Here is a 25421-nt window from a genome sequence, read left to right as displayed (position 1 = left end):
CGCCTTTTCAGCTGTGGGGGCATTATAATGTTACGGTCAATCTCACTATTCGTTGGTAAAAAGAGTAGCCCAAGAGTTGGCGGTGGATGGTGATGACTAGTTGCCTTTTCTCTAGTCCTACACTGCTAAATTAGGGACGGCTAGCGCAGATAGCCCTTGTGTAGCTTTGCGCGGAAATTCAAAATATCAAAAAACATCAATAACATGAATATCCCTGTGATAGCTTCTGGATGAGTTGTAAAGTTTTACTAACATTGTATTTATTTGTCTAAACAGTTCTCAGTTAAACGATAATGTATTATCTGTACACGTAATACGATTGCGCTTGTCTATCCAAAACCTTTTTTGCAAATGTCTCGCTCAAACGCTACAAATGCAATATCATTATTAAAGTATTTATTCAAGGAGTCGGGATTGCATATCGGCTTTGCGATTCAGGATCACTTTATCTGTTTTTTGGTTAGTGAAACTTTTTAATGCAACGATGGTACAATGTCGTTGTCATCACGTGACTACTCACGTGAGTTCAACTCTAGTGTTTCTTGTTTGTGTAAAGTATTACGCACAAACCACACTTAACCCTCGTGTAATTTCCCAAACAAAAATTAGCATTACATTAAATACAATTATTACGATCTTTCTTGACTTATTATGCCCAAAATAAACATACACAATTCGTTCAAAGCCAGATACTTTCACTTCCAGAACAAACATTCAACAACATTCCATTTATTTGTACATTACGTCGCATTATTGTAGCGTCAGTAGTTTCATAGTCTGCTATAAATACCTTTTAGCCGTTATTTTATTTGGTACGTGTTTTAAAATAAGTTTTTGTTTCAAATCGTAAAACGATATCATATATCGACTGTTCATAACTGCTTCATACTCTGTACACTATTATAAATATATTTTGTTTACTGTACTCATAGTATTATTATATAAAATTTGGTGTAAGCAAGTTTTTTCTGACCGCGTTAAGTATTTTTTCAAATATACCAAGATTTATTTTTTAACGCGTAATACCGTTCAAAAAAATGGTAGAATAAGGAAAAAATTAAGAGAATGACACGAAAACTACTCAAAATGTTCTGCTTGTAAACATTGAAATGCGTTTATTGATGAAAGATTAATAATATTAAAATAAAATAAGTAATTAAAACTGGCGATGTATGAAAGGTGATGAAAGTTGTCACAATTTCTCATGAACGTTCGTGATAAAAATACTAATCATATTGGTTTTTGTTCATGGAAGATATTGCAATCAATTGGAAAACGACTTAGCTTGTATACTAACTGAATTACCCGGTCTCTGCAAAGGTGTTCAAAGTATTTGAAATATATATTTAAAAGTAAAAAGAAAATGTCTATTAAAACCAATTATTTAAAAACCAAAACTAGTTTTTCATAATATTTTAATTTTGTACAAACCTTTTTTACAGGAAAGTTATACAATCTACATTAAGTCTTTCCATACACCACATTCAGAATCACTGTAATGAGCTTCAGATGTAATCTTTGCTCATCAGTTTCTCTAAACTTCTACCTTCCTCATTTCCTGTGCGTGTATCTCAACTCTTCCATTTTTTAACGTCAAGCTTTATTTATTTCTTCTTGCTACGTATTTTTCTTCCTATTTAGTTTTCTAAGCATCACGTTTTAGCCTTACTGCTTTTTCCTCCTGCGATTCATTTATTCTTTTCTTGCAGCTTCTTAACTATTTTTTTGAAATATTTGACATGGCCTTTGTTGGCATTTTAAACTTTAATCATATACATTACTTTTCTCCAAAATAGTTAATAATTAAAGAAAAGCTTAAAGTCAAATACGTTGAATTTTATACCAAGGAAAAGAGATCAGATTTTTTATATCAGCTCTCAACTAAAGACGGAAACATTATAATTAAGTACAGAACATAAGTTGATCAACTACCCTTGTTTAAAACAATTAATGAGTATAATTTTAATCGTGCTGTTTTCATTGCAATTACACTTATAAAAATAACGCAACAGTAGTCCAATACGTTTGATTTCAAATAAGAGTTTTTAATTACCAGTGTTTTTTTATTCCTAATACACTGATTTTAACTCAGATCAACAACTTTAAACATTACGATTATTAACGGAATATCACTGAAATTCAAAAGTTTACTGACACTTTCGTACACGTTAACACACTACTCCGGAAGAGTGATGAAATACCATCTACCAGATGTTTTAAAACACAGAAAACTGATACGTATAGCTGAAGTTCAAGGGTTTTCTATAACCCATTCTATGTATAAACACAATGTAGTTCCTTATTCTAATAACAGGTTTATATTGAATTAAAAAATTAAGAATCATTCAAGGTTATACTTGCCGATAAACACTACAAAATAAAATATTGGATCTTATGTGCTTTTAAAGACATAATTACCAGTATGTTGTACTGTTATTTGTCACGTTATACATCTCAACTCTAGGGGTGGAAGCTCTATGGATGTATTCCTTGATCATGATTCTATTTTAAACAAAAACCTCAAAACACCACAGTAAAGAAAGCCAGAAATTTAGCCTAACATTAAAAATGAAAAACATATGGTTATTAGCAAAACTGCCCTAGAAAGTTGTTCTGTCTCAATAAAGTGTCATAAGCTTTGAAGATTTATTTTACAGTAACATTTCTTACCGTTTTGAAAAAAGGGATAGATGGTGTTACAATTTTAGCAAATTAATTAAATGGGCTACACGTTACAAGTTATTTAGAAAAATCTAAGTTGCTTCTTTTTTGTTGTTGTCGAAAACCTGTTGGGAGTTTTGACCCTTTTATGTTTCTTTTGGGAATCATAAGAGTCAGCATGCCCAGTTTGGAGGAAATTGGTCAAATAGTGTGCAAGGAATTAGAAGACAGACACCAACACATATAAACACATAAAGGGAGTTTAAATTGAAGTACAACTCCCCTTATGATATTCCTCATGTCAACTTTTATCACTGTCAGATTTTGCTGATTTGGTAGTTTATCCAAAATTAGACATGAAAATAAATGGGGGTTCCACCTCCCCTCGTGTCTTTCCTCACGTCATCCTATATTCCTGTGAAAAGCAAGTTTGATGCTTATTGATCAAGAAATATGGAATTTATAAGAAACATGTACACGTAAAGACATATTGATATTTATTTATATTGATTAAATGGGAACTCAACTCCCTTATTATCTTTTTCATATCATCCTGTATCGCTATGTCAGTTTGTGTCGATTTAGTAACGTTTCACTAATTATATGGGGATCTATCCCCCACTAGAAATTTTTACCCCTCCATGTTACATCTGAAAACCGTAGGAATCACCGTGGTAGGTTCAGTGGAGACTGGTCAAATAGTTTGCGAGGATTTAGCAGATTTCTCTTTTACACACACACACACAGACATATATATATATATATATGTATATATATTGATAGATATATAAATGGTCAGCAAGAAAATTGACTCAACCTATATTGTATATAATTCTCAAAGAACATAACTTACTTGATATTGTGTTTAAATCAAGGAAAATGACTTAGCTCATGTGTATAATTATCACAAAAAGTTTGGAATGCTGCTTTTCATGTACACAGAATCTTTGTATTTTCAAAAACAATAAACATCCAAGAAAAAAAGTTAAATGGGGTCATCAAGTTGTTAAACTATAAAAACCGCTTATATACAGTCATTAGGAAATCTGACCTAACTCATTTTCTACAGTCACCAGTGAAATTGATTAATATTATACACATACTTATCAATGAGACAGTGTTAATTTATATCTATTGTACTGTTACCAAGGAAACTAACTTATCTCTTTTTTTTTTTCACTTAAAGAATCTGATATTTCTTTCTTCTACTTCAGGATTCTGACTTAATTCAGTTTTTCTATTGCTTAATAAACTAAGCTTTGTTTATTTTAATTTTACTCTATGAAATTGAATTCTGTTTTATTGTTATTCTCGGACGAGGCTTAATTAGTTTGTTTCTTCACTAATTAGGAAGCTGACTTAGCTATTGCTGATCTGACCATTACTTATGAAAGAGAAGAAGTAGTTGATTTCACAACACCTTTCATGAACTTAGGAATCAGTATTCTCTTCAAGACGCCCACCAAAAACGTTCCAAAGTTATTTTCCTTTCTTTTGCCACTTTCCTTGGAGGTTTGGATGTATATGGCGACAACTTACGCGGGTGTTAGTTTACTTTTATTTCTACTTGCTCGACTAACGCCTTACGAATGGATACCTTCTACTCCTCATAACTCAGGTTCCAGTGTTTTGGAAAATCAGTTTAGTTTATCCAATAGTTTTTGGTTTACTATAGGATCCCTGATGCAACAAGGATCCGAAATTGCTCCAAAGTAAGTAAAAGCTAAATAAAATAAGATTATTCATGATGACGAGGAATCCACTTGAAGTAAATATATGTGGTAGAGACGGCTGATATAGGTATTAGAAACTTATTTAAGAACACAAAAATAACAATAACATATCAGCTGACTAAACTATATATATATATACCATAATAATATCTTTGAAAATAAGTAAATGTCAAATTGTTTGAAAGATCTTTATAACATTCAATTTTTACACCAGAATTAAAAGAAGTGACACGTGTTTGGTCTGATTAGTTCTCTTTCTTTATATTTACATATGTGTGTATGTGTATAGATATATAACTAGAATACATCCTTACAAGCTATAAATATAACACAATGAGTTTGCTTAAAAGCTTTCATAAGACACAATAAAGATCTTTAGAAGCTAAGCTTTCAAATTGATACAACAAACATTCTTAGAGGCTTTCAAACTGTCACAGTGTATATATTCTTAAATAAGTACTGTACAGTCAACCATTAAAGTTGATGAGATTATAAACATCATTGTACTTAAAAAAAAAATAAGAAATTGTCTTATGTTATTCTGGATTTTAGTGGAAATATAACATTCTCGTGTTGATTTTACCGAATATTATATAACGGATAACAACTCACTATTTAGAACGACTGCAACGTGTGTTTTTCTTTTTTATGAAATCAATACTTATTTAATATTTATGCTATTTGCTCTATGATTATGCATCTAGAAATATTTGACTACAGGACTTAGTAAAAGCGTTTCTATGTTAGTATTATATTAATATATATGACATATATCGCTTTGTGTTGAATATTATTGCTTTTACTTCCATCCAAAAAAATTTAAGAATAAAGTAGTTCTAGAAAGTAGTTTTCTTTCGCAATACATTTACATTCTGGTTTCACCGTACAGCACGTTATCATGTTCTCCAAAAATGAATCCACAAATCAATCTGACACTGGTTAGCTCGTGGAATGAAAAAAATAAAGACTATTTACAAAAGTTGGTATCTCAAACTAATTGTTTTAAATATTTCAGAGCAATATCGACTCGCCTTGTAGCTACCATGTGGTGGTTTTTTACATTAATAATGGTGTCATCATACACGGCGAATCTTGCTGCATTTCTAACAGTACAAAGAATGGAGTTGCCAATTGAAAGTGCTACCGATTTGTCTAAACACTCGGAAATCCGATACGGCTGCTTAAAGTCAGGATCAACGAAAGCCTTTTTCAAGGTGAAAAAAGTTACGCAATTTTTGATTCATTTTGTCCAAATTGTGATAAGAAACTTATGCAAGATGGTGAAAACTAAACAGATTTATTTTGTTCTTCTTTTTGATCCCATATTTTCATGTGTTTTATTATGTGGTGTTAAAGAAATAGTAGATTGTTTCAAGATCAGTAACAAATGATAAATACATATAACATTATGTAATACAGATTTTGTTCCTGGATTATATGTGTTATTTCTTAATTGCTTGTGTTGTAAAAGTACACAAAATGTCCACTATTCCCTTGAAACTTTGCTTTTGTGACCTGAATAATGAAATTTAGAAATTAACCTATTTTCTATGTAAATACGGGCAAATTTGCACATTTTCATTTACATAAAGTCTGAATAAAACAACATATGAATTAAGATTTACATGTACTTATACTAAAGTTATACAAAAATGTTCAGAAGTGAGTAGTTTTTCGAGAGTTGCGATTGTAATGTAAATCACTTTCACGTATTAGCCCCCAAATATAGTCTCCCATCATGTTTTCTTCATATGCGTCTTGGTAGCGGCGTTCAAAGTTCAGTATATCTTGGTGGAAGCGCTCGCGTTGCTCCTCTGAGTATACTCTCATGTTCTCCTTGAATTTATCCAGATGAGCGTCAAGGATATAAAGCCCATTTTGCTGTAGTTCTTCACCAGAGCCTCAACCAGTTACACATAATTTTTAACCTTTCAATTGCCCAAGTGGCCCCAAACCACTGCGACAAAGCTGTTCCAAGCTTTTGTTCGTTTTACTGAGCTTCTTGGGGAGTTCTGTGCACTTCAGGATCTTCTTCATTTGTGGTCTAACGAAGATACCAACTTTGACCTTTACCTCGAAAGTACTTGAAGACTGCAGACTCCTTATCAAGAGCTGTGGAAAATTGTTTCATAAGACCAAATTTTATGTGCAATGGTGGGAACAACACTTTCCGGAGGTCCACTAGTGGCTCACATTTGACATTGTGCCTCCCCACAGAGAACTCGGTCCCTTGTGGCCAATGCTTCCTGTTGTAGTGCGATGCGGTATCCCTGCTGTTCCATAGGCAAAGGTAACAGGGAAACCTGGTAAGGCTTCCTTGGAGACCCATCAGGAATGCTACCATTTTGAAGTCTCCAATAATCTTCCAGCCATACTCATCATACTTCAAAGTTTCTAGCAAGGTCTTGACGCTGTTGTATTCCTATGAGGTGCACCGACTGAGTCAGGGAAAGAGACAGATACTTATTTTCGTTATGGAGCAGGACAGCTATGAGGCCTCTACAACATTCTAGAAAGTTCTTGAAAATTCTTGTAAGTTAGAGAAAATTATTTATCATCTACTCAGCATTGAATGTACCTGGAATGTTCTGGAAAATGGGTAAATTTTGAATAGAAAATAGGTCTTATTTATTTACTTTAGGCATAAGCAATTGGGAACTAACACTTTCTATCCAGGAACAAGATTAGTAAAAAATTTTGTTACATTGTGTAATGTATAGTTAAATAATATAATAACTTTGGAAAAAATTTAACTTTGATTTAGCCAGAACGTCCGAAATGTATTAACAGTGTTAAAAATTAAGATTTGTTTTTTTTCATGTTGTTTCCCAAAATGCGACTGTTGGTTTCTCCAGTTTAGAAACATTGATATTTTTTGTATGTATTTTATAAAAATATAAAACTTTGCTGTCTCTTTTAGAGTTTCTTGAAAGTACAAATAACTATTTACTCCATGCAATACCACGTTTTTGTAATTTCTTAGGAATCTACTATAGAATTGTACAAAACAATGTGGAGCGTAATGAAGTCTCAACCAACAGTCTTTACTGAGTCAAACTTAGAGGGAGTTGAAAGAGTTCTCAAAGGAAATTATGCTTATTTGATGGAGTCAGCATCCATCGAATACGTAACAGCGAGAAACTGCGAATTAGAACAAATAGGTGGTTTATTAGATTCAAAAGGCTATGGAATAGCCACTCCAGAAGGTAAAATCAATAGTTTTTTTATTTCTTAAAGTCAAAGTCAACTATCTTGAAAAGATGTTACATTCAGCAAACCTGTTGTTATTGAATTTTCTGCTTATCTTGAGAATGATCGAAAAGACGAAGAATGTAGAATTTTAATACATATATATATATATATGTATATTTGTCTCTAAAATATCGTAGTTACTATTGTTGTCCAACAAGTTTTGGGATGAAATGATTAAATTTAAATATTAAGAAAACGTGAAAGCTTGTTTGTTATATATCAGAAAAAACTAGTTAGAGATTTGCACTTTACAAAAAACAATCTACACTTATTTCAGGATCACCATATCGAACACCAATATCTAACGCCATATTGGAGTTGCAAGAGGATGGAATTTTATACTTATTGAAAGAAAAGTGGTGGTCTGAAGAAAATGGAAGACAGTGTAAACATAAAGAAACGAAGTATAGCGCCTCCACAAATGAACTTGATTTATCTACTGTTGGTGGTGTGTTTGTTGCCCTGCTCACCGGTCTCGGATTTGCCTGTATAATTTCTATGATGGAATTCATCTTGAAGACTAAAGGATCCCCCAGAAACGAACGAGTAAGTAGATTTCAATTATGAATATATTGTTCTAATGTTTGTTTGTAATTTTCTGCAAAGGTACATGAGAGCTATCTACGCTAGCCGTCCCTAATTTAGCAGTGTAAGGCTAGAGGGAAGGCAGCTAGTCATCATAACACACAGCCAACTCTTGAGCTACTCTTTTATCAACGATTAGTAGGATTAACCGTCACATTATAACTTCCCCACGGCTGAAAGGGCAAGCATGTTTAGTGTGACGGGGAATTGTTTTAATTCTCAGTAAACTTATATAGAAGGATGTAATAATAATTATTAGAAAACAACATTATTTGCTTAATTTTATCTAAGCATTCAATCAGTTGATTAGATAGCATTTAGAATTAATGATTAAATTATATAAGATATACCTAATAACTAAAATAACTTAATATAAATATTTCTCTTGCTTTAGTAACATTTGAGAGAGGATATAAACGTATATGTACTAGCCTATAGCCTCTCAAAAATGACTGGGAAAGTACTACCGTCCCAAACCTAGCTAACTGAAATAAATAAATTTTGCGAAATCAAGCCTGATCAACAAGGAGACATAAAAGTATAGTTGCTTAGTATTACAATAGTATAATATAATATTGTTGTTAGTCTGTTTGGTGAAAGTATAAAGTGAAATATATAGACAACAAAAACTGGAAAAAAAATTGTTGATTTCATTAAAGTTTCTGTTGATTAAAGTAGTTATTTGTTATAAACGTTGGTGATGTAACAGAAAATAGCCTAGGTCAGAAACGATTTAAGATTAAAACTGAATCGATATTTTACTTTCATGCTAAATTTTAGGCACTTCACTCTATGATAGGTTATCCCATACTATGTCTTTACTTTAGGCTTATTATACTAACACTCATTGCACTTATAATGTTTTATGGCACCCCTCCATTCACGACCTCCTTGCGCCCTTGTCATCAAAATTGCATCAAAATATGATACTGTGAAAGTTAAAAAGAAATAAAATAGGATTTAATATTTCGTCTTATGATACTGTGAAAGTTAAAAAGAAATAAAATAGGATTTAATATTTCGTCTTATGATACTGTGAAAGTTAAAAAGAAATAAAATAGGATTTAATATTTCGTCTTATGATACTGTGAAAGTCAAAAAGAAATAAAATAGGATTTAAAACTTCGTCCTATGATACTGTGAAAGTTAAAAAGAAATAAAATGGGATTTGATATTTCGTTTTATGATACTGTGAAAATTAAAAAGAAATAAAATAGGATTTAATATTTCGTCTTATGATACTATGAAAGTTAAAAAGAAATAAAATAGGATTTAATATTTCGTCTTATGATACTGTGAAAGTCAAAAAGAAATAAAATAGGATTTAAAACTTCGTCCTATGATACTGTGAAAGTTAAAAAGAAATAAAATAGGATTTGATATTTCGTTTTATGATACTGTGAAAATTAAAAAGAAATAAAATAGGATTTATTATTTCATCTTATGATACTGTGGAAGTTTATCGCTAGTAAACATAACCGAAAAAATATTTCTTTCACACTTTTTATCCTTTTTTATGCAATATATAAATATAAAATAAACTAAAAAGTGTAATAAAAATTGAAATTTAGTGGGAAATTGTGTTGGAAGATCAGGGCTAATATTGTATATTTTATTCTACAAGACGTATCGTACGACCTACGAAATTAATCAGAAAGGATGTTTTGTTTTTTTAGGATTTTTTTTTTCCGGAGTCATCTATGAAAATTTCGCAACTGAAAGTAGATAATAGGGATAATACTTCTTGTTATGACTTTATCAGTAACATATCACATGCTCGTGTTATTCCGTACACAAAATACTAGGACTTTGAATCTTGCCTAGGCTACTACAGCTTGCCAAATGGTAAACTGGTTGTTTTATAGATTGAATTGAACAAGAAATGAAGAAACAATTACAAAAACAATATGTTACACTTTTAAATATAAACAAACTTATAAACAGTAGAATAAATCCTAATAAACAACAGATTTGAACAGTTCGGCTAACTGTAGTCAAGCTAATGCAGATTTACAGCTTGTGACTCATGAACAGATTTCCAATTCAAGTGTCATTTAGGTTTCCTGTTACTTAGTATTGATGTAAACAGCAGTAATTTCTTTTTGCTTAAATTATAAGTTGCTAAATATCAATAAACACGATAATGTTCCTTTATCTATAAAAGTATTACAGATTTTGTTGTTCACATGAATACATACATCATATCGATATATTAATCCTACTTTTTAAAGTTAAATACCTAAAATAGAAACCTATATATTCAGAATAAAGCAAATAATTTTTCATATTATCAGTGGATAACTTAATTATTATAATATGTGTTTACTTCTTTTATATTTGTTGTTTTATAGAACTCTGTGCTCCCGGATTTTCACAGGAATGCAAGAAGAATCTGTTTGCACTGTGGTCTGACATCTCCTAAAACTGTAGCTTCGTCATGAAAACTATCGACACCTTACGTTTTCAAGATGTGTTATCGAGTAGCTCTGTACTTTGAATATTAAAAAGAAAGAACTAAAATAAATATATATCTTCTAAAGGAATCATGATAATTCTCATAAAAAACAACGCTGTTTTCTATCTTTTTGTGCTTAAAATAATGTTGCTTTCTTAATGTCTGAATGTTTAATAAATTAGATACTTAAATTTTAACTAAGCAGTAATGCAATAAAAACAAAACTGGCGGAGAATTTGAAATATGTCTGCAATGATATGAAATGAATTATAAAACGCTATCACCCTTCTGTGAAAGTATAACTTATTTTTCCCTTAAAAATATGATATAGTGATTAATTATATATAATTATCCATTATAAAACAGTCTTCTTAATTAATTTTAGAAGACGTTTAAGCCTATTAAAACCTAGCTAAGGATTACTCAAATTTCTAGTCGCCATTTTCTTTATCACAAAAGAACTGTCATATCCAAAGTTTATACGATACGCCTATTTTCATTTGTCACGCTAGAATATCAGACGAATTATATTTAACTGTTGAAAATGAGCTTTGTGGCGTTGTTTTAATTTTATGCGACTTCTTGTTAGGATTGTTTGTTTGTTTGTTTGTTTTGGAATTTCGCACAAAGCTACTCGAGGGGTATCTGTGCTAGCCGTCCCTAATTTTGCAGTGTAAGACTAGAGGGAAGGCAGCTAGTCATCACCACCCACCGCTAACACTTGGGCTACTCTTTTACCAACGAATAGTGAGATTGACCGTCACATTATAACGCTCCCACGGCTGAAAGAGCGAGCATGTTTTGCGCGATGGGGAGGCAAACCCGCGACCCTCAGATTACGAGTCACACGCCTTAACACGCTTGGCGCGATGGGGATGCGAACCCGCGACCCTCAGATTACGAGTCGCACGCCTTAACACGCTTGGCCATGCCAGGCCCTCTTGTTAGGAAAAACGTTTCGTTTGCTTTGAAAAATTGATATATTATCAAACTTTTTATTGTTATACACCAAAGAAATTATATGATATTCGAAATATAGGAACTAAAAAGCAATCATAACGTTAAGGAAGTACCCTGTCAAAACTGAATAGTTTGATTATTCCGGATAGAAACTGTGTAAAAACATTAACAGAGACATGTACAAAATAACAGTTCCAGGGCATTATTAGTGGAAAAGTAAGTGCTTAGTCAACTTTTTTAACCGAAAAAGGCAAGATTGTTTTACACATATTGTAGAGATGCTAATCATTACGATTTGAGCGTAATCATTACGATTTTGATGTATACATTACGACTATACGCTCATAGAGACAAATATTACAACTTGTTGCAACTCCCAAATTATTATATATTATATAGGCCTATACAATAAAGTGATAAATTGTTCCCCCCAGGGCTTGAAAGGGATGAAAAGAAAATTTCTAGTGAGATACAAATAAATTTTGATAATAAATAAAAGACATAGTCCAAATGGTTACTTGCGATAATCATGTTTGTGCTTGAAATAATAAAAAATTATTTGTATCTCCGATGTCTACCAATAGTTTGAGTGCGGTGCTTCTCCATACTGGGTACGTGGGGGAATCCATAGTTACGTCATCAGTGCTTGTCAACCAATCAGCGATAGCGTAGATGGGTATTTCTCGTTTTCTAAGCAACATAGAAACACCAATGCGATCGTTCACAAGATGGAAAAAAAGAGGCCTCGTTCACCAGATTTTCTTGTTTCTAGCAAATCTAAAAGGACTGAAACTGTGAATCAAATATTTAAGAAAGAGTATAGTGCAAAATATCTGGTCATTGCATCAAAAGTCAGTAACAGTCATGCGTTTTGTACAGTTTGTCACATCGATTTTTCTGTGGCGCATGGCGGGATAAACGATTGTTCCAGACATACGAAATCGGTATCTCACCAACAAAAGGCTGAGGCGAAGACAAAAACGATGCAGATAACGACATTTATGAGGAAGAATTCAGAATATAAAACCATAAATTCAGAAGTGATGTTCACGCAATTCGTCATTGCTCATAATTTACCCCTAGCTGTAGCCGATCATGCAGGACATCTATTCAGAAAAATGTTCCCAGACTCTGATATAACGAAAAAATATGGATGTGCTAGAACCAAAACTACAGACATTGTACAAATGTTGGGTTGTGAAGATGACAAATTGATTTCAAGCATACTTACTAACAATGTTTACAGTTTAGCCACAGATGGATCTACAGACGTGGATGACTCAAGACTGTATCCAGTGGTTGTACGATATCTGTACGGGATCTGTCTACAATCATTACTCTCACTCATTTGAAATAGTTGGCATCTCTGATATCGAAATAGCACAGCGGTATGTCTATGGCCTTATTACGCCACAAATTGGGTTTCGATATCCATGGTTGATAGATTATAGATAACCCTTTGTACAGTTTTTGTGCTTAACTACGAACAAAATTTATATCATATTACTATATATTAAGTTTTTCAGTGCTGACTAAAGCACAAAAATAATTATGTAAATATAACAACTTCAAAAATAACGTTTAATTACTTGTATGCGATGTTTCGGCTTACGTTTTAGTCACAGGTTACCAAACTGATTTTAAATGACAGTAACTGAAAACAAAATACAGTTTCAACAATGTAACAGAAAGGTGCACGTGATATAAGTAAAGTCGAACAATTTTGAGTCATTGTTCATAAAAATTGAAAAAATGTTAATAAAAACATAAATATAGATAAAATTAAGTATAATAATAATAAAATGTAAAAGGTGCCAGGCATTGTAGCTATCAATGGAGGGTTGGCTGGATTGAATCAGAAGTGATAACTTATATTTTTCTTTAAAGAAAATATTCAAAGGTTTCTTGAACTTTGATTATGTAAGGTGTTCTTTTAAGTAATATTCAGTGGTAGTTTCTTTGTTGCATTAATTTAAAATCAGATTGGTAACCTGTGACATTCATAGATCCTTGACGAAGAAGCAAGTCTAAACGTCGAGTACAAGTAAATAAACGTTTTTTTCTGAAGTTGTTTCTCTCTTGATTTTGAATTTCGCACAAAGCTACTCGAGAGCTATCTGTGCTAGCCGTCCCTAATTTAGCAGTGTAAGACTAGAGGGATAGTCATCACCACCCACCGCCAACTCTTGGGCTACTCTTTTACCAACGAAGAGTAGGATTGGCCGTAACATTATAACGCTCCCACGGCTGAAAGGGCGAGCATGTTTGCCGCTACGGGGATGCGAGTCAGATTACGAGTCGCACGCCTTAACACGCTTGCCGATGCCGGGCCCAAAAAATATAAGTAGATGTGGAAATGCTGGTATGACTGTTGAGGAAGTGTTAATTTCTGGACATATTATTTTACTGTCAGTATAGATGTATTTTATTCCATCTAAAATATTGGAGTAATATCCTTGAATATCCCATTATATCACGACTGAATGGATGAGTATGTTTAGTGTGACGGGGATTCGAACCACCGACTACGAGTCGAGCTCCCTAAGCACCTAGCCATGCAGGGCAATTGAAGTGTAACTAAATTATTTATAAATATTAACAAAATATATCTCAAAACCAAAAAGAGAAATTAAAATTGACATAAACTGTAAAACTCCGAACAAAGTGGGTATTTCTGAGAAACATATTTCAGATTTCTGAGGTATTGGAATTATTTTCAATAACATATAACTTTATTTATCGACTGGTTTCTTTTGAATTTCTCGCAAAGCTACGTGATTGCTATCTGCACTAGCCGTCCCTAATTTAGCAGAGATAGACTAGTTTGTTTGCTTGTTTATTTGAAATAAAGCACAAAGCTACACAATTGGTTATCGCTGCTCTGTTCACCGCGGATATCAAAACCCGGTTTTTAGCGGTGTGAGTCCGAGGACATACCGTGTGCTACTTGGAAGCCTCTGGTACAGCGGAAAATCTACGGATTTACAACGATAAAATCAGGGGTTCGATTCTTTTCAGTGGACTCAGCACATGCGGGTTTGCTATAAGAAAACAAACAACTTGGGAGCGGGTAGACTAGAGAAAAAACACCTACCTTGTCAACATCAACCATCGCCATCTCTTGGACTACTCTTTTACCAAAAATTGGATTACTGTCACATTATAACCCCTCCATACACACACACACACACGGCTGAAAGGACGAGCATGCTCGGAAAAGGGAATTATAATTTCAGATTGCCAGTCGAGCGCCTTAACTATCAGGTCATGAAATGCACATGTATTTATAAAATTGAAACTTCAAGAAGTGACTTTAATAACACAGGCCTGCGATTGTTTTATTGTCTTCATTTTTACATGTTCTACAGTAATGTCTGTATGATGAATACGAAAATGAAATTCATTTTTCTTCATCACATACAGCTTTTTCATAAACATGCTATTTGTTTTTATATAAGTTAATTATTTTTGCTATAATGGGGTAATACTTTGTTATGATACAGGTCATTGGCTATAGGTTTCTCTAGGCAAATCGCGAAGTGAGAGTCTTATCAAACGTTCTAGAACCCAAACAAAACAAACATAGATAAAGTTGATTCATTGTTTTCTATATATAAGTATAAAATGACACAAATTCGATTATTTTTATTTTTACCAGACATATTTTAGCTTTCTGCTGCTTATAAACATATATTGAATAGAAAATAGACTTAATTTCACTGCTGAATTTTTTTCACTTACTGTAAATTTCGAGTGCGTTATTTTTCTTCTAAGTGTTGGGTTTTTGCTAATTTTGAAATGATAATACCAGTATTTTAATTGGATTTAATGTTGTGTCCAGTTGACTGATTGTGGTAAACGAAACTGTGTAAGTATCAAACCCTAAACTACGTTCTGAAACGTAATAGCGAAGAAATAATAATCAGTGATGACGAGAAAACCCACTTGTAGAGAAAAATATATATGTAAAAACGGCTCGTTTGAGTTGGTAAAATTTTTTTACATAGAGGAGAGAACAACGTTTCAACCTTCTTCGGTCATCGTCAGGTTCACAAAGAAAGAAAGAGGTAAGTGACTGATAGATGACCACATGTTTGAAAGGGGTTGTGTAACTGAGTGTCGGAATGTAGAGGGCGTGCTTAGATGTTTGAATATATAAGTATATATTATTTATTTTATTATTATTATTTATTATATTATTTTTAATATAGGTATAAAGGTGTTCCTTTGTATTGGTTTATTTTGTGCTTGAGTTGTTGTATAAGTAAGGCTTCTTTAATTTTGCGCTTGTTTATGTTTGTCTCTTTATTTAGTATTTGAGTGTTTTCTACGGTTATGTTGTGTTTGACTTGCAGTGTTCGAAAACGTGAGAAGGTGACTTTTTATGTTCTTTGAATCTGGTTTCCATTTTTCTACTTGTTTCTCCAACATAGAAGTCGTGGCAGTTATCACATCATATTTTATAAATAATGTTGGTGCGGTGTTTACATCGTATAGACCTCACGGTTATTTACGGACTCAATCAAATCAGATCGTGTAGTAATTATTTAGAATTCACAGATTAATCACTTTGATTTCGATAAGTGAATTTGTATGAAATGGAAATTTTGGTTGAGGTTTCATGTCTTGGGAATTGAAACAGATGGTTTCCATCCAGAGTATATTTCAGTCTTCTCTACTACTTTGGCCAGTCATGGCCAGCTGGGTAAGACACTCGACTCGTAATCTGAGGGTCGCGGGTTCGAATCCCTGTTACATTAAACAAGCTCGCTCTTTCAGCCATGGGGGCATTATAATGTTACGGTCAATCCCACTATTCGTTGGTAAAAGAGTAGCCTAAGAGTTGGCGGTAGATTTGTTAAAGGTATACCTTCACCAAAACAGACGTATGTGTGAAAAGTTTCAACATATGTCTTCAAAAATGAGAATGTGACAAAACGACTTACAAAACTGAAGCTGGTTATGAAAAACAAAAATGGTTTTAACCTTTCTTGATTAACACAATCACCTATTTCTAATTCTTTTAAATTTAACCTTGTATTTAATCTTTTCAATAGAGCATATAACATGTGTTCCAACTTCCTTTCTCTTCATACCGAAATTACCACTTTATAGACCACTTTAATAAATTACGGATATCCCCTGCTTTCTATTCAAGTATTAACACACATGTTCCTTTCTCACAAATTTAAGCCCCCAAAGAAAATATACTCTTTTTGTAAATTCTCATTAAGACTAATCATTCATTTCTAATACAAGCAAAGTTTCATATTAAAGTCACAAATTTTAAGGATAATTAAAAGGTTTTTCCAAAAATTCAAATACAAATGATATTTAAACCATCTTTCAAAATAAGAAATATATGCAGATCTAAAGATCTATTGCCTAACCCTGTGCAGTGAGTCATATAAAAAATACACAGTGACGATAATGTCACTTACGTTGACAAAACCATACAGCAATCATGCCTGCGAACATATGGGACAATCAAGAAAAACTAGTAAAGTGGTATCAAATCCACCAGAGTCAACAATTCGTGGACATAGCTTTTTTAACAGTTTGCAATAATAGTAATTATTTTAGCGATAATGTTAATTAATTCAGAAGTAAATTGAAAGTTAATTGTTATACAATTTGGTAAATTAAAAAATTGTAACATAAAGATGAAACTATTTTAAAAAGTAAATTCTCGATTATGGAAACTATCTTGTGGAGAACTTATAGATTGTTAGTTACTCGAAATTATCCTTGCCTTGCCTCAGCTCACCCGGATTATTTTTGGACAAATCTTCAAGGAAAAGAGAAGAGGCTAAGAGTTTGTTCTTTGTAACATCATTTTGTAAGTAAAATGATATAGGTAGAAAAGTTTACCTTGCAGATATTTTGGGCACTTTTACTTATCATTTAAGGTTATATATGAGAACTAAGTGTAACTGCCTTCCCATAATTGGCTGGAGACAGCGAAAGGTAGTAGGAGTTGTGGGTGCAAGCACTCAACTTCAAACCCTTAACTCTCTTTTTCAATAGCTGCTAGCTAGTTTAACACCGGCGTCTGGATTTTGACTGATACATGCAATATTCCCAACGCATTTGGATGCTATAACATCCTTTATGACTTAATGTTGACGACTAGGACTAACAATAGAAAATAACAATAAATTTTACGTGAATACGAAAGCTAGGAATTAGCAGTTCATTAAACTGAGGTATTAAGTTTGTCTTATCTGCTTCCACTTCCATTATAATCAATAATCCAAATATTCCACTTATTTTAATTGTTCTTTTTCTAAATCTAGATCAACAAAACTAAGAGATCGAAAAGAATCAATTTGAAACTACAGAAGTTTTGTGATTTGCTGCTTAGACATTAGACTGGACTTACTTGCTTACTCTCGGCCGGGCATGGCCAAATGGTTAAGGCGCTAGACACATAATCTGAAGGTCACGGGCTCGAATCTCCGTCACACCAAACAGTGAGTATAATAGTTCCTACTTAAGGTAATCGCATTATATTAGGATTAAGAATTATGCACGACTCTATACAAAAACACTTCCTATAATATAAAAGGTATTTTGTCAAGTTTAATATTGATAAGTAAAAGTGTACTATCCATCTAGATCTCTATGACGATCTATAATGTTTTACCACAAAAATATTTCATCTTATTAATTAAAAATTAAATCTTAACAATTTGTGTTCTTTTGCAGTTGCCTTACAGTTATTTTGTACTTAACAATTTTCCACTATATCAACACTTGTATATACGATTATAGAATACAAATCATAGGTATAAAATACATATGTTCTACATAATATGAACTACTCTCTTGTATTATTTTACGTGTCGTGTTAGCTATAGACATCTCAATGTAAATAATGTACAAATACTTAACTATCATTCAGCACCTTTTTTCACAATGTGTATGTAGAAAAATGAAAATAATAACCTGTTATTTTATGAATACATTTTAGGTGGGGGGTATGGTGCATACAATCATTCCCCCTACAGGCCTACAAACTGTGTATTTCTTCTTGTGATCCTCGTGTTCTTACCAATCGAATTACATAATTAGGCCTAGATGTAGGCTTTTTCAGTAGCCGAAATGCACATTTTTAATATAGGCGTGCTTCTAAGCTTTTCAATCTCAGCGATAGTTCGTAAGTATCAGTCAGTAGGCCTAACTATACGTGTAAGGCTTCCAAGCACAATCACAGAATCTATCTACGTCTTGTACGTAGTGTAAGATTAAGTAAAATTTTCATCACAATAGATTGAACTGAGTATGAAATTCGAAAATATTTCTCTCAAGCGTAAACTCCTGTGATCTAGATCTGGCAGGCCATTTGTAGCTTGCAGCCATATCAATCTTATGTGTATATTGTGCGGTTTTCCTACGCCATTTGTTCTTATGCATGTCTAGCCGGTTTTATTGTCGAACGCCTTACTCTTCTTAGTTGCCTAAGACGCTGACCAAAGTATACTTTTAGTGTGCAGTTAACGATAGGTTCGGGCCGCTCGGATCCAGACGCGCCCTACATCACCCCCCTCCGCTCCCTTCAGTCTGAGCCTCGATTTTACAACAGGGCTCATTAGACCTGTGTTTGTGGCCCTCATTAATCCATGAAATTTCAGATTACCACCGCACTCTAATAAAGTGCAGGTGCTTTATGGTAAAAGAACAATATATTATCTTATCATAGATAATAAAAATATAGTATTTTCTTGTATAATTAGAACACAAAAGGAGCGATTTCAACGGCCTGAAGCCTCTACTCGAATTGTATTGCTAGTTTAGGTGTTTTTATTTAATAGACATGCTTATAGACATTATATCACAACGTGTTTGCCTTCTGATGAGCTTTAACAGGAATATAATATATTTGTGATTCTTTAAGTATTTTTCGAGAAACTTGCAATTACTTGTGTTGTAACTAGCACACATTATTGTCCCAGCGATGCCCAGGCCGTCAGTCGGCTCGGTAGTCACTGTGAAGTTCGCGCGTTCGACTTAAATACATTGTACAGGTCAGTCTTACTTTCATTCTGTTCTACCTTCATTCGTTGTACGTTGGAGTTTCTCAATAAAGACTGTATTTTAGCATGTTGAGTCATCTGGGAAACAGATTCCAATTATGACAAGCAAGCGTCTGAAACTTTCCGATATTAGACAGTTCTGCAAGCAAGTTACTCGTACTACAAGTGACAATACAAATGCAGATAATCCAACAACCTCAAGAAAAGGAATAGAAACTTGCGATACAGAAGAAATACCATGTTCATCAGAGAACGAGTCTGAAAATGCTTGTGCAACTATTGCACATCATGAACCACCAGATAGTTGTGAAACAAGTTTGTGCAGTAATGAAATATCTGACACTCCACAGATACAGTGTGGAAAGCCATATCATCCACACGCACAACTAATACCACGACAGAAAGCAAAATCTCAAAATATCAACTTCCATGGCAAGCGGTTTGATGAGTTCCCATGGCTGCACTTCAACAATCAGACTCAAAAAGTCATATGCTTTCATTGTGCCAAGGCGGAAAATAGAGGCCTTTTTACAGGGAAATTGGAGAGGCCAGTGGAGTATACCTTCATATCCATCGGTTTTTTGCAACTGGAAAAAGGCAAAACAGAAATTCAACGAACATCAATCCTCCTCTCAGCACAGATTCGCTATATCTCCAGAAAGTTCACTTGATGTAACTCCAGTGACTGTCCAAAAGAAGTCTAGCCAAAATATCCAGAAGTTTACGCTTCTTACTGCGTCAAGGTTTAGCATTACGTGGACATACTGATACGGATGATCAAATAATGGAGATGAGATGTTCAGCCATCAAATACTGAGGAACATAGCACATGAAGTGCAGCAAAGTAAAATCTTTGCATTAATGGTTGATGGCACTCAAGATGTTACAGGTGCCGAACAGGAAGCAATATGTGTACGATACGTAGATGAGAACCTTGATGTCCATGAGTAACCTTGTCAAGTATAATGGCCACCTTTTATACTGTGCAGTGTGCAGGAATAAATTCATGTGGCAGTTAATTTGTGACACAATTGTTTTTATTCTATTAACATTTTGAAAACTGTTGACCACGCCTTACTTATACAAACCTACATGGAAACCTTGAAGTATCGTGGCAACAAGATTACTCTGTGACTGCATGTTTACAGCTTTCAGGTTCACGTAATAAGAGATTACCAATTTGCAAATTGAACAGTTCACATAAGTGGTTGCAAAAATCATCCCCCTCCATCGGGTGTAAAAAATCTACGCCCCTGAATACATGTTATTAGTAGAACACAGTGACAATATATTATTCATAGTTTATTGTTTATAAACTGAATTTTATTTCCATACATTCTACTGCATGATTATAGATTTAAAAGATAAAATAAATATACATGTAATGCGTAAAATAATATTAAATTGTATAGTGTTTTAATTTTAACTTTGTCACATAGAATTAATATATCCGCATAAAAAATGTTTCATACATACGTGCGCAATGAACAGTTTAAATGAGGTGTAGCTGTTATTAATCAAGTTACTCAACACAAAAATAAGCCCTTGCAATTCATACTATGTTGACATTTAGTCATCCTCACGAAAAAAAGAAAGTATAGTACACTTTATAATAAAAATGGTACAACAAAGTGAAGTGAACACATTATTAAAAATTTTGGCCTTTAAAGTTTGTTTTTAGGTGTTATTAAATATTCTTGTGACTGCAACTCTACATTTGTAACAGTAGTTTGGGTAGAGGCTACAGTTGGGAGTTTATAGGACAAATGTCTGTGGCGTCAGTACCTATCAAGCTAGGGAATTTTAGAAAAGATTTTTGAGACATCATTACTGCTCAATGGTAGGTACTTTCTGGGTAGAGTCTGTGCCACTAAAATTGATCTTACAGGAGGTTATGACAAATGCCTTTGATTTCAGTTTGATAATAGTTGAGCGACTTGGAGTGCAGTTTTATGTCCTGAGTGTTGTATAGATGAGTATACTGGTAGTAGTTACATGTGACTCGTTCTTTTTCACACTGTTTTTATCGCATACCTAATTTTCAGCTGATAATTGTATGAAATAGATTCCACAGGAAATCCTCAACAAACGGAGTCTTCCTCTGATGTTCTTTCAGAAGTCCAAGTCAAATTCTACCTTAAATAGCAGATTTATTGTTACTTCAGACCACAAAATATCGTGACTGGGATTTAACGAGAGCCATGTAACCCTGCATCTATGTATAAAAGGGATTGTACTATTTAAGCTTTATCTGTCCATTTTTCTTCACGATAAATGTTGTCAATTTCTAATTCTGCTGTGGAACCATGCTGCAAAGGATACTGAAATATTTCGCTTCTAGAATGTGATCCTTTCAACATCTGATGTGATAATGACATACAACAGTTGGAGTTGTTCGTATAATTGAGTGGTTCTTCTCCAGTCACAGTCCAATCTCCTTCAGTTTTATCTGTTGGTGAATCTCCTGCATGTATTGGAAAACTCCTTAAAGCTACTTTTCATTCGTCTTTCCACACCTTTCAAAGATTGAAGGTTTAAAACAAGTTGGATTACAGTTTTCTGAAAGATGGTATTTCTGTTGGCTTGCTCAATAGCTGTCGTCAGTTCAAAATATGTATGGTAAATTTCTAGATTTTTTCTCTTTGGTTATGGGGTCACATTCTAACATCATGAAGTCTTTTCAATTGTAAGCATGTTCTGGGGCAGGTTTTGTAACTATGACTTTATTAAAGGGCTCGTGATCTATTTTCACAACCATTTAAGTTAGAATGTTTATAACATTCATTTATTGACAGAAACAGCATTTTGATTTATCTCTTAAGAACAAACTTTTACCAGAAAAGTATTGGAGCGGGAGGGTCTGAATGGAAAAGTACGTTTACAAAAATAGCACAATTATCTTGCAACATTTCCTCTAAAATAGAGTATGTATCATATTTACTTGAATACTTCACACTCCGTAATAGGAAACACACTACATAATGAAAAACATAATTTTTGTATTAAAATGTTAAGTTTAATGCACAAAATGTTACTGATGTCAATAACCAATATACTTTGTTTGCTGCTACAATCTGTCAGTAGTTGCAATACTTAAATAGAAAATGCACATTTTTATTATTAAGTTGAAAACGTAAATTACTAAAAAAATAAATTAATAAAACAAAGTTTACTGAAAAATGCCCATATTTCACCATTATTCGTCATTACTAATACCATCTTTTGAAATCACGTCGTCACCATCACTATCAAACTCACAACTACTCACTGCTGTTAAAGTTATCTGTAAATCCAAACTTTTTAAACAACTACTCACTGCTGTTTAAGTTATCTCTAAAACCAAACTTTTTAAATATCTTATGACCAGGTCTATCAGTATCCACCCCTATGCATTTTTCATCAATTAACATAATTACGTAATTCCTGGTGGGTTAATTCTCCACTTGTTTTTAGTGCATGATTGCCACATACCATCCGCTTTGTATACAGTTGTTCCAAAAATACCTTAAAAGGGTGAGGGGTACAATCTTCCAGCAGCTGTACCATGGAAGTCATGGTAATGTAACTTGGTCATTATTATTATTATTATTCAACTTTATTATTACTTACTCGTGTTGTGTCGTCAAAAGCTACTTAACACAAATATATTGGACAATGTCATTTACAGTGTGTCATATGTTTATTTTTGCTTCTTTGATATGATTTTTTATGAATGTTAAACGATATTTTTAAAGCTTACCCAACAACACAGTAGCAGTATGTCGAAATTGATTCTCACGATGAGGAAAATACCATAAAAATGTCAAGTGTTTTGCCATTAGTCTAAGAAGTTTTTGATCAAGTTTATACAAGGCACTGATTTGAAGTCAAAACATGGAATTTTAAAGCTGTGGATATGATTTCTCACTCAAAGATCATACCTGTGAAAGGTTTTATATCTTATAAGGTTTTCTATGTTTAAAATATCAAATACTGGATTATGGGCACTATTGGAGGATATCTGCTTGCTTATCAGGAGTTATTTGCAAATTTGTTCTTTATGAACTTATAGTACTCTTCTCAAGTACGTTATATAAATGGGATTGATAGTATGGTATTTCTAACATTTTGAGGATTTACGTCACTGCTTATGACATATATCACATATGTCAGTGACTCTCCTTTGATAGAGATACCACGTTCTTGTAGGATCAAACTCATTATGTACTCTGGTAGTAGTTTGTTTATATTGTTCATTAAGGTTGCCATATTGATTTGTGTACTATTGTAAATCAAAGGAGAAAATATTATAAATGAAAATACGTCCGACAGATACATATCTTTGAGGGATAAACCCATGAAGTGTGATAGCTGGTTGGTTGGTGGGTATAGTAGCTATGCTAGTACACAAACTTGAACTCCATTTTGTATGCATTTACAACCAACATCCTAGCACACATTCCCCAAAAACGTCACTTTATTTGTACTTAGGTTAGTCTGGATTCACATGGTAATTAATAAGTGTCCAAAGTCCAGCAAAATAAGAATCTCCAAATTAATAAGATGACCAATAATGATGTAAAAGTACTAAGTATACTCACGGAAAAGACCATAGGTGATTACTATTATAATTACCAATATTTAACCGCAACTGATAAAATATGTAAACACGTTGTAGCTTTATAAAAGCAAAAAAAAAAAAAAATGTTTTTAAGCATAAAAATTCTAATCAGTTATTTTATCGACGAATACATTTTAACACAGCGGTGATGAACACAGATATATGTTCTTCATGACGAGAAACCCACTTGAACGGCTGGTATGGGTATCAACACTTTTACTGATAAGCAGATTGAATCTCAAGCGATCAATTCAGCTTTACACCCATCATTATACTGGTACAGGTATGTTGATAATACAATTGCTGGATTTACATCTATAGAACCTACATTTAGTTTTATTCCAATTACGTTAGCTCGATACACCCCAACATTAAGTTCACCCGTGAACAGGAAAAAAAAACTAACCAAATAGTATTTCTTAACCTCTAAAGCACTAGAACCGATACACAATTCAAAACAGAAATCCACAGAAAAATCACACATACTGGATTATACATTCCCTGGAACTCAGCACAAAAAACAAAACAAAAACTCAATATATTGAAAAACCAAATAAACACAGCAACAAAAATATGCTCACCCGATAAAATTAATAATCACACCTATATGTGCATGTGGAACATTTCATTCCAAAACCATAAGGTTGATGCCCCTTTTGTTGCAATAATAGCCTGCACTCTTCTGGGAAGGCTTTTCACTAGATTTTAGAACATGGCTGCGGGGATTCTCTCCTATTCAGCCACTAGAGCATTAGTGAGGTCGAGCACTGATCTTGAGCTAGAAGACTTGACTCGCAGTCGGCGTTCCAATTAATCCCAAAGAAGTTCGATGGGGTTGAAGTCAGGGCTTTGTCCTGCCAGTCAAATTCTTCCATACGAAACTCGGCAAACCATGTATTTACGGACCTTGCTTTGTGCACGGGGACATTGTTATTCTGAAACAAAAAAGGGTCTTCCACCAAACTGTTGTCACAACGTTGAAAGCACAAAATTATCTAGAATGACATTGTATGCTGTAGCATTAACATTTCGCTTCATTGGAACTAAAGAGCCTGGCCCAAACCATGAAAATACAGCCTCAGACCATTATTCCTCCTCCAAAAAACTTTACAGTTGTCACTATTCATTCAGGCAGGTAG

At 33.3% G+C, this 25421-nt stretch overlaps 1 protein-coding gene across 1 annotated transcript in view; it reads left to right on the top strand.

The window, feature by feature from the left end:
- The window catches only part of LOC143250632 (glutamate receptor ionotropic, kainate 1-like), a 57471-nt gene extending 46538 nt beyond the window's left edge, over nt 1-10933 (top strand). Inside the window, exons 11-15 of the mRNA XM_076501492.1 lie at nt 4012-4373; nt 5410-5608; nt 7378-7600; nt 7924-8192; nt 10583-10933. Coding sequence (XP_076357607.1) covers nt 4012-4373; nt 5410-5608; nt 7378-7600; nt 7924-8192; nt 10583-10672 — 1143 coding nt within the window. The 3' untranslated portion in view covers nt 10673-10933. The remainder of the gene's footprint in view (nt 1-4011; nt 4374-5409; nt 5609-7377; nt 7601-7923; nt 8193-10582) is intronic.
- The last annotated feature ends 14488 nt before the right edge of the window (nt 10934-25421 follow it).

Source organism: Tachypleus tridentatus, chromosome 5 (genome assembly GCF_004210375.1).
Source record: "Tachypleus tridentatus isolate NWPU-2018 chromosome 5, ASM421037v1, whole genome shotgun sequence".
NCBI lineage: Eukaryota > Metazoa > Arthropoda > Merostomata > Xiphosura > Limulidae > Tachypleus > Tachypleus tridentatus.
The sequence above is the reverse complement of the archived record's forward strand: the minus strand, read 5'-3'. Positions and strand labels throughout refer to the sequence as shown.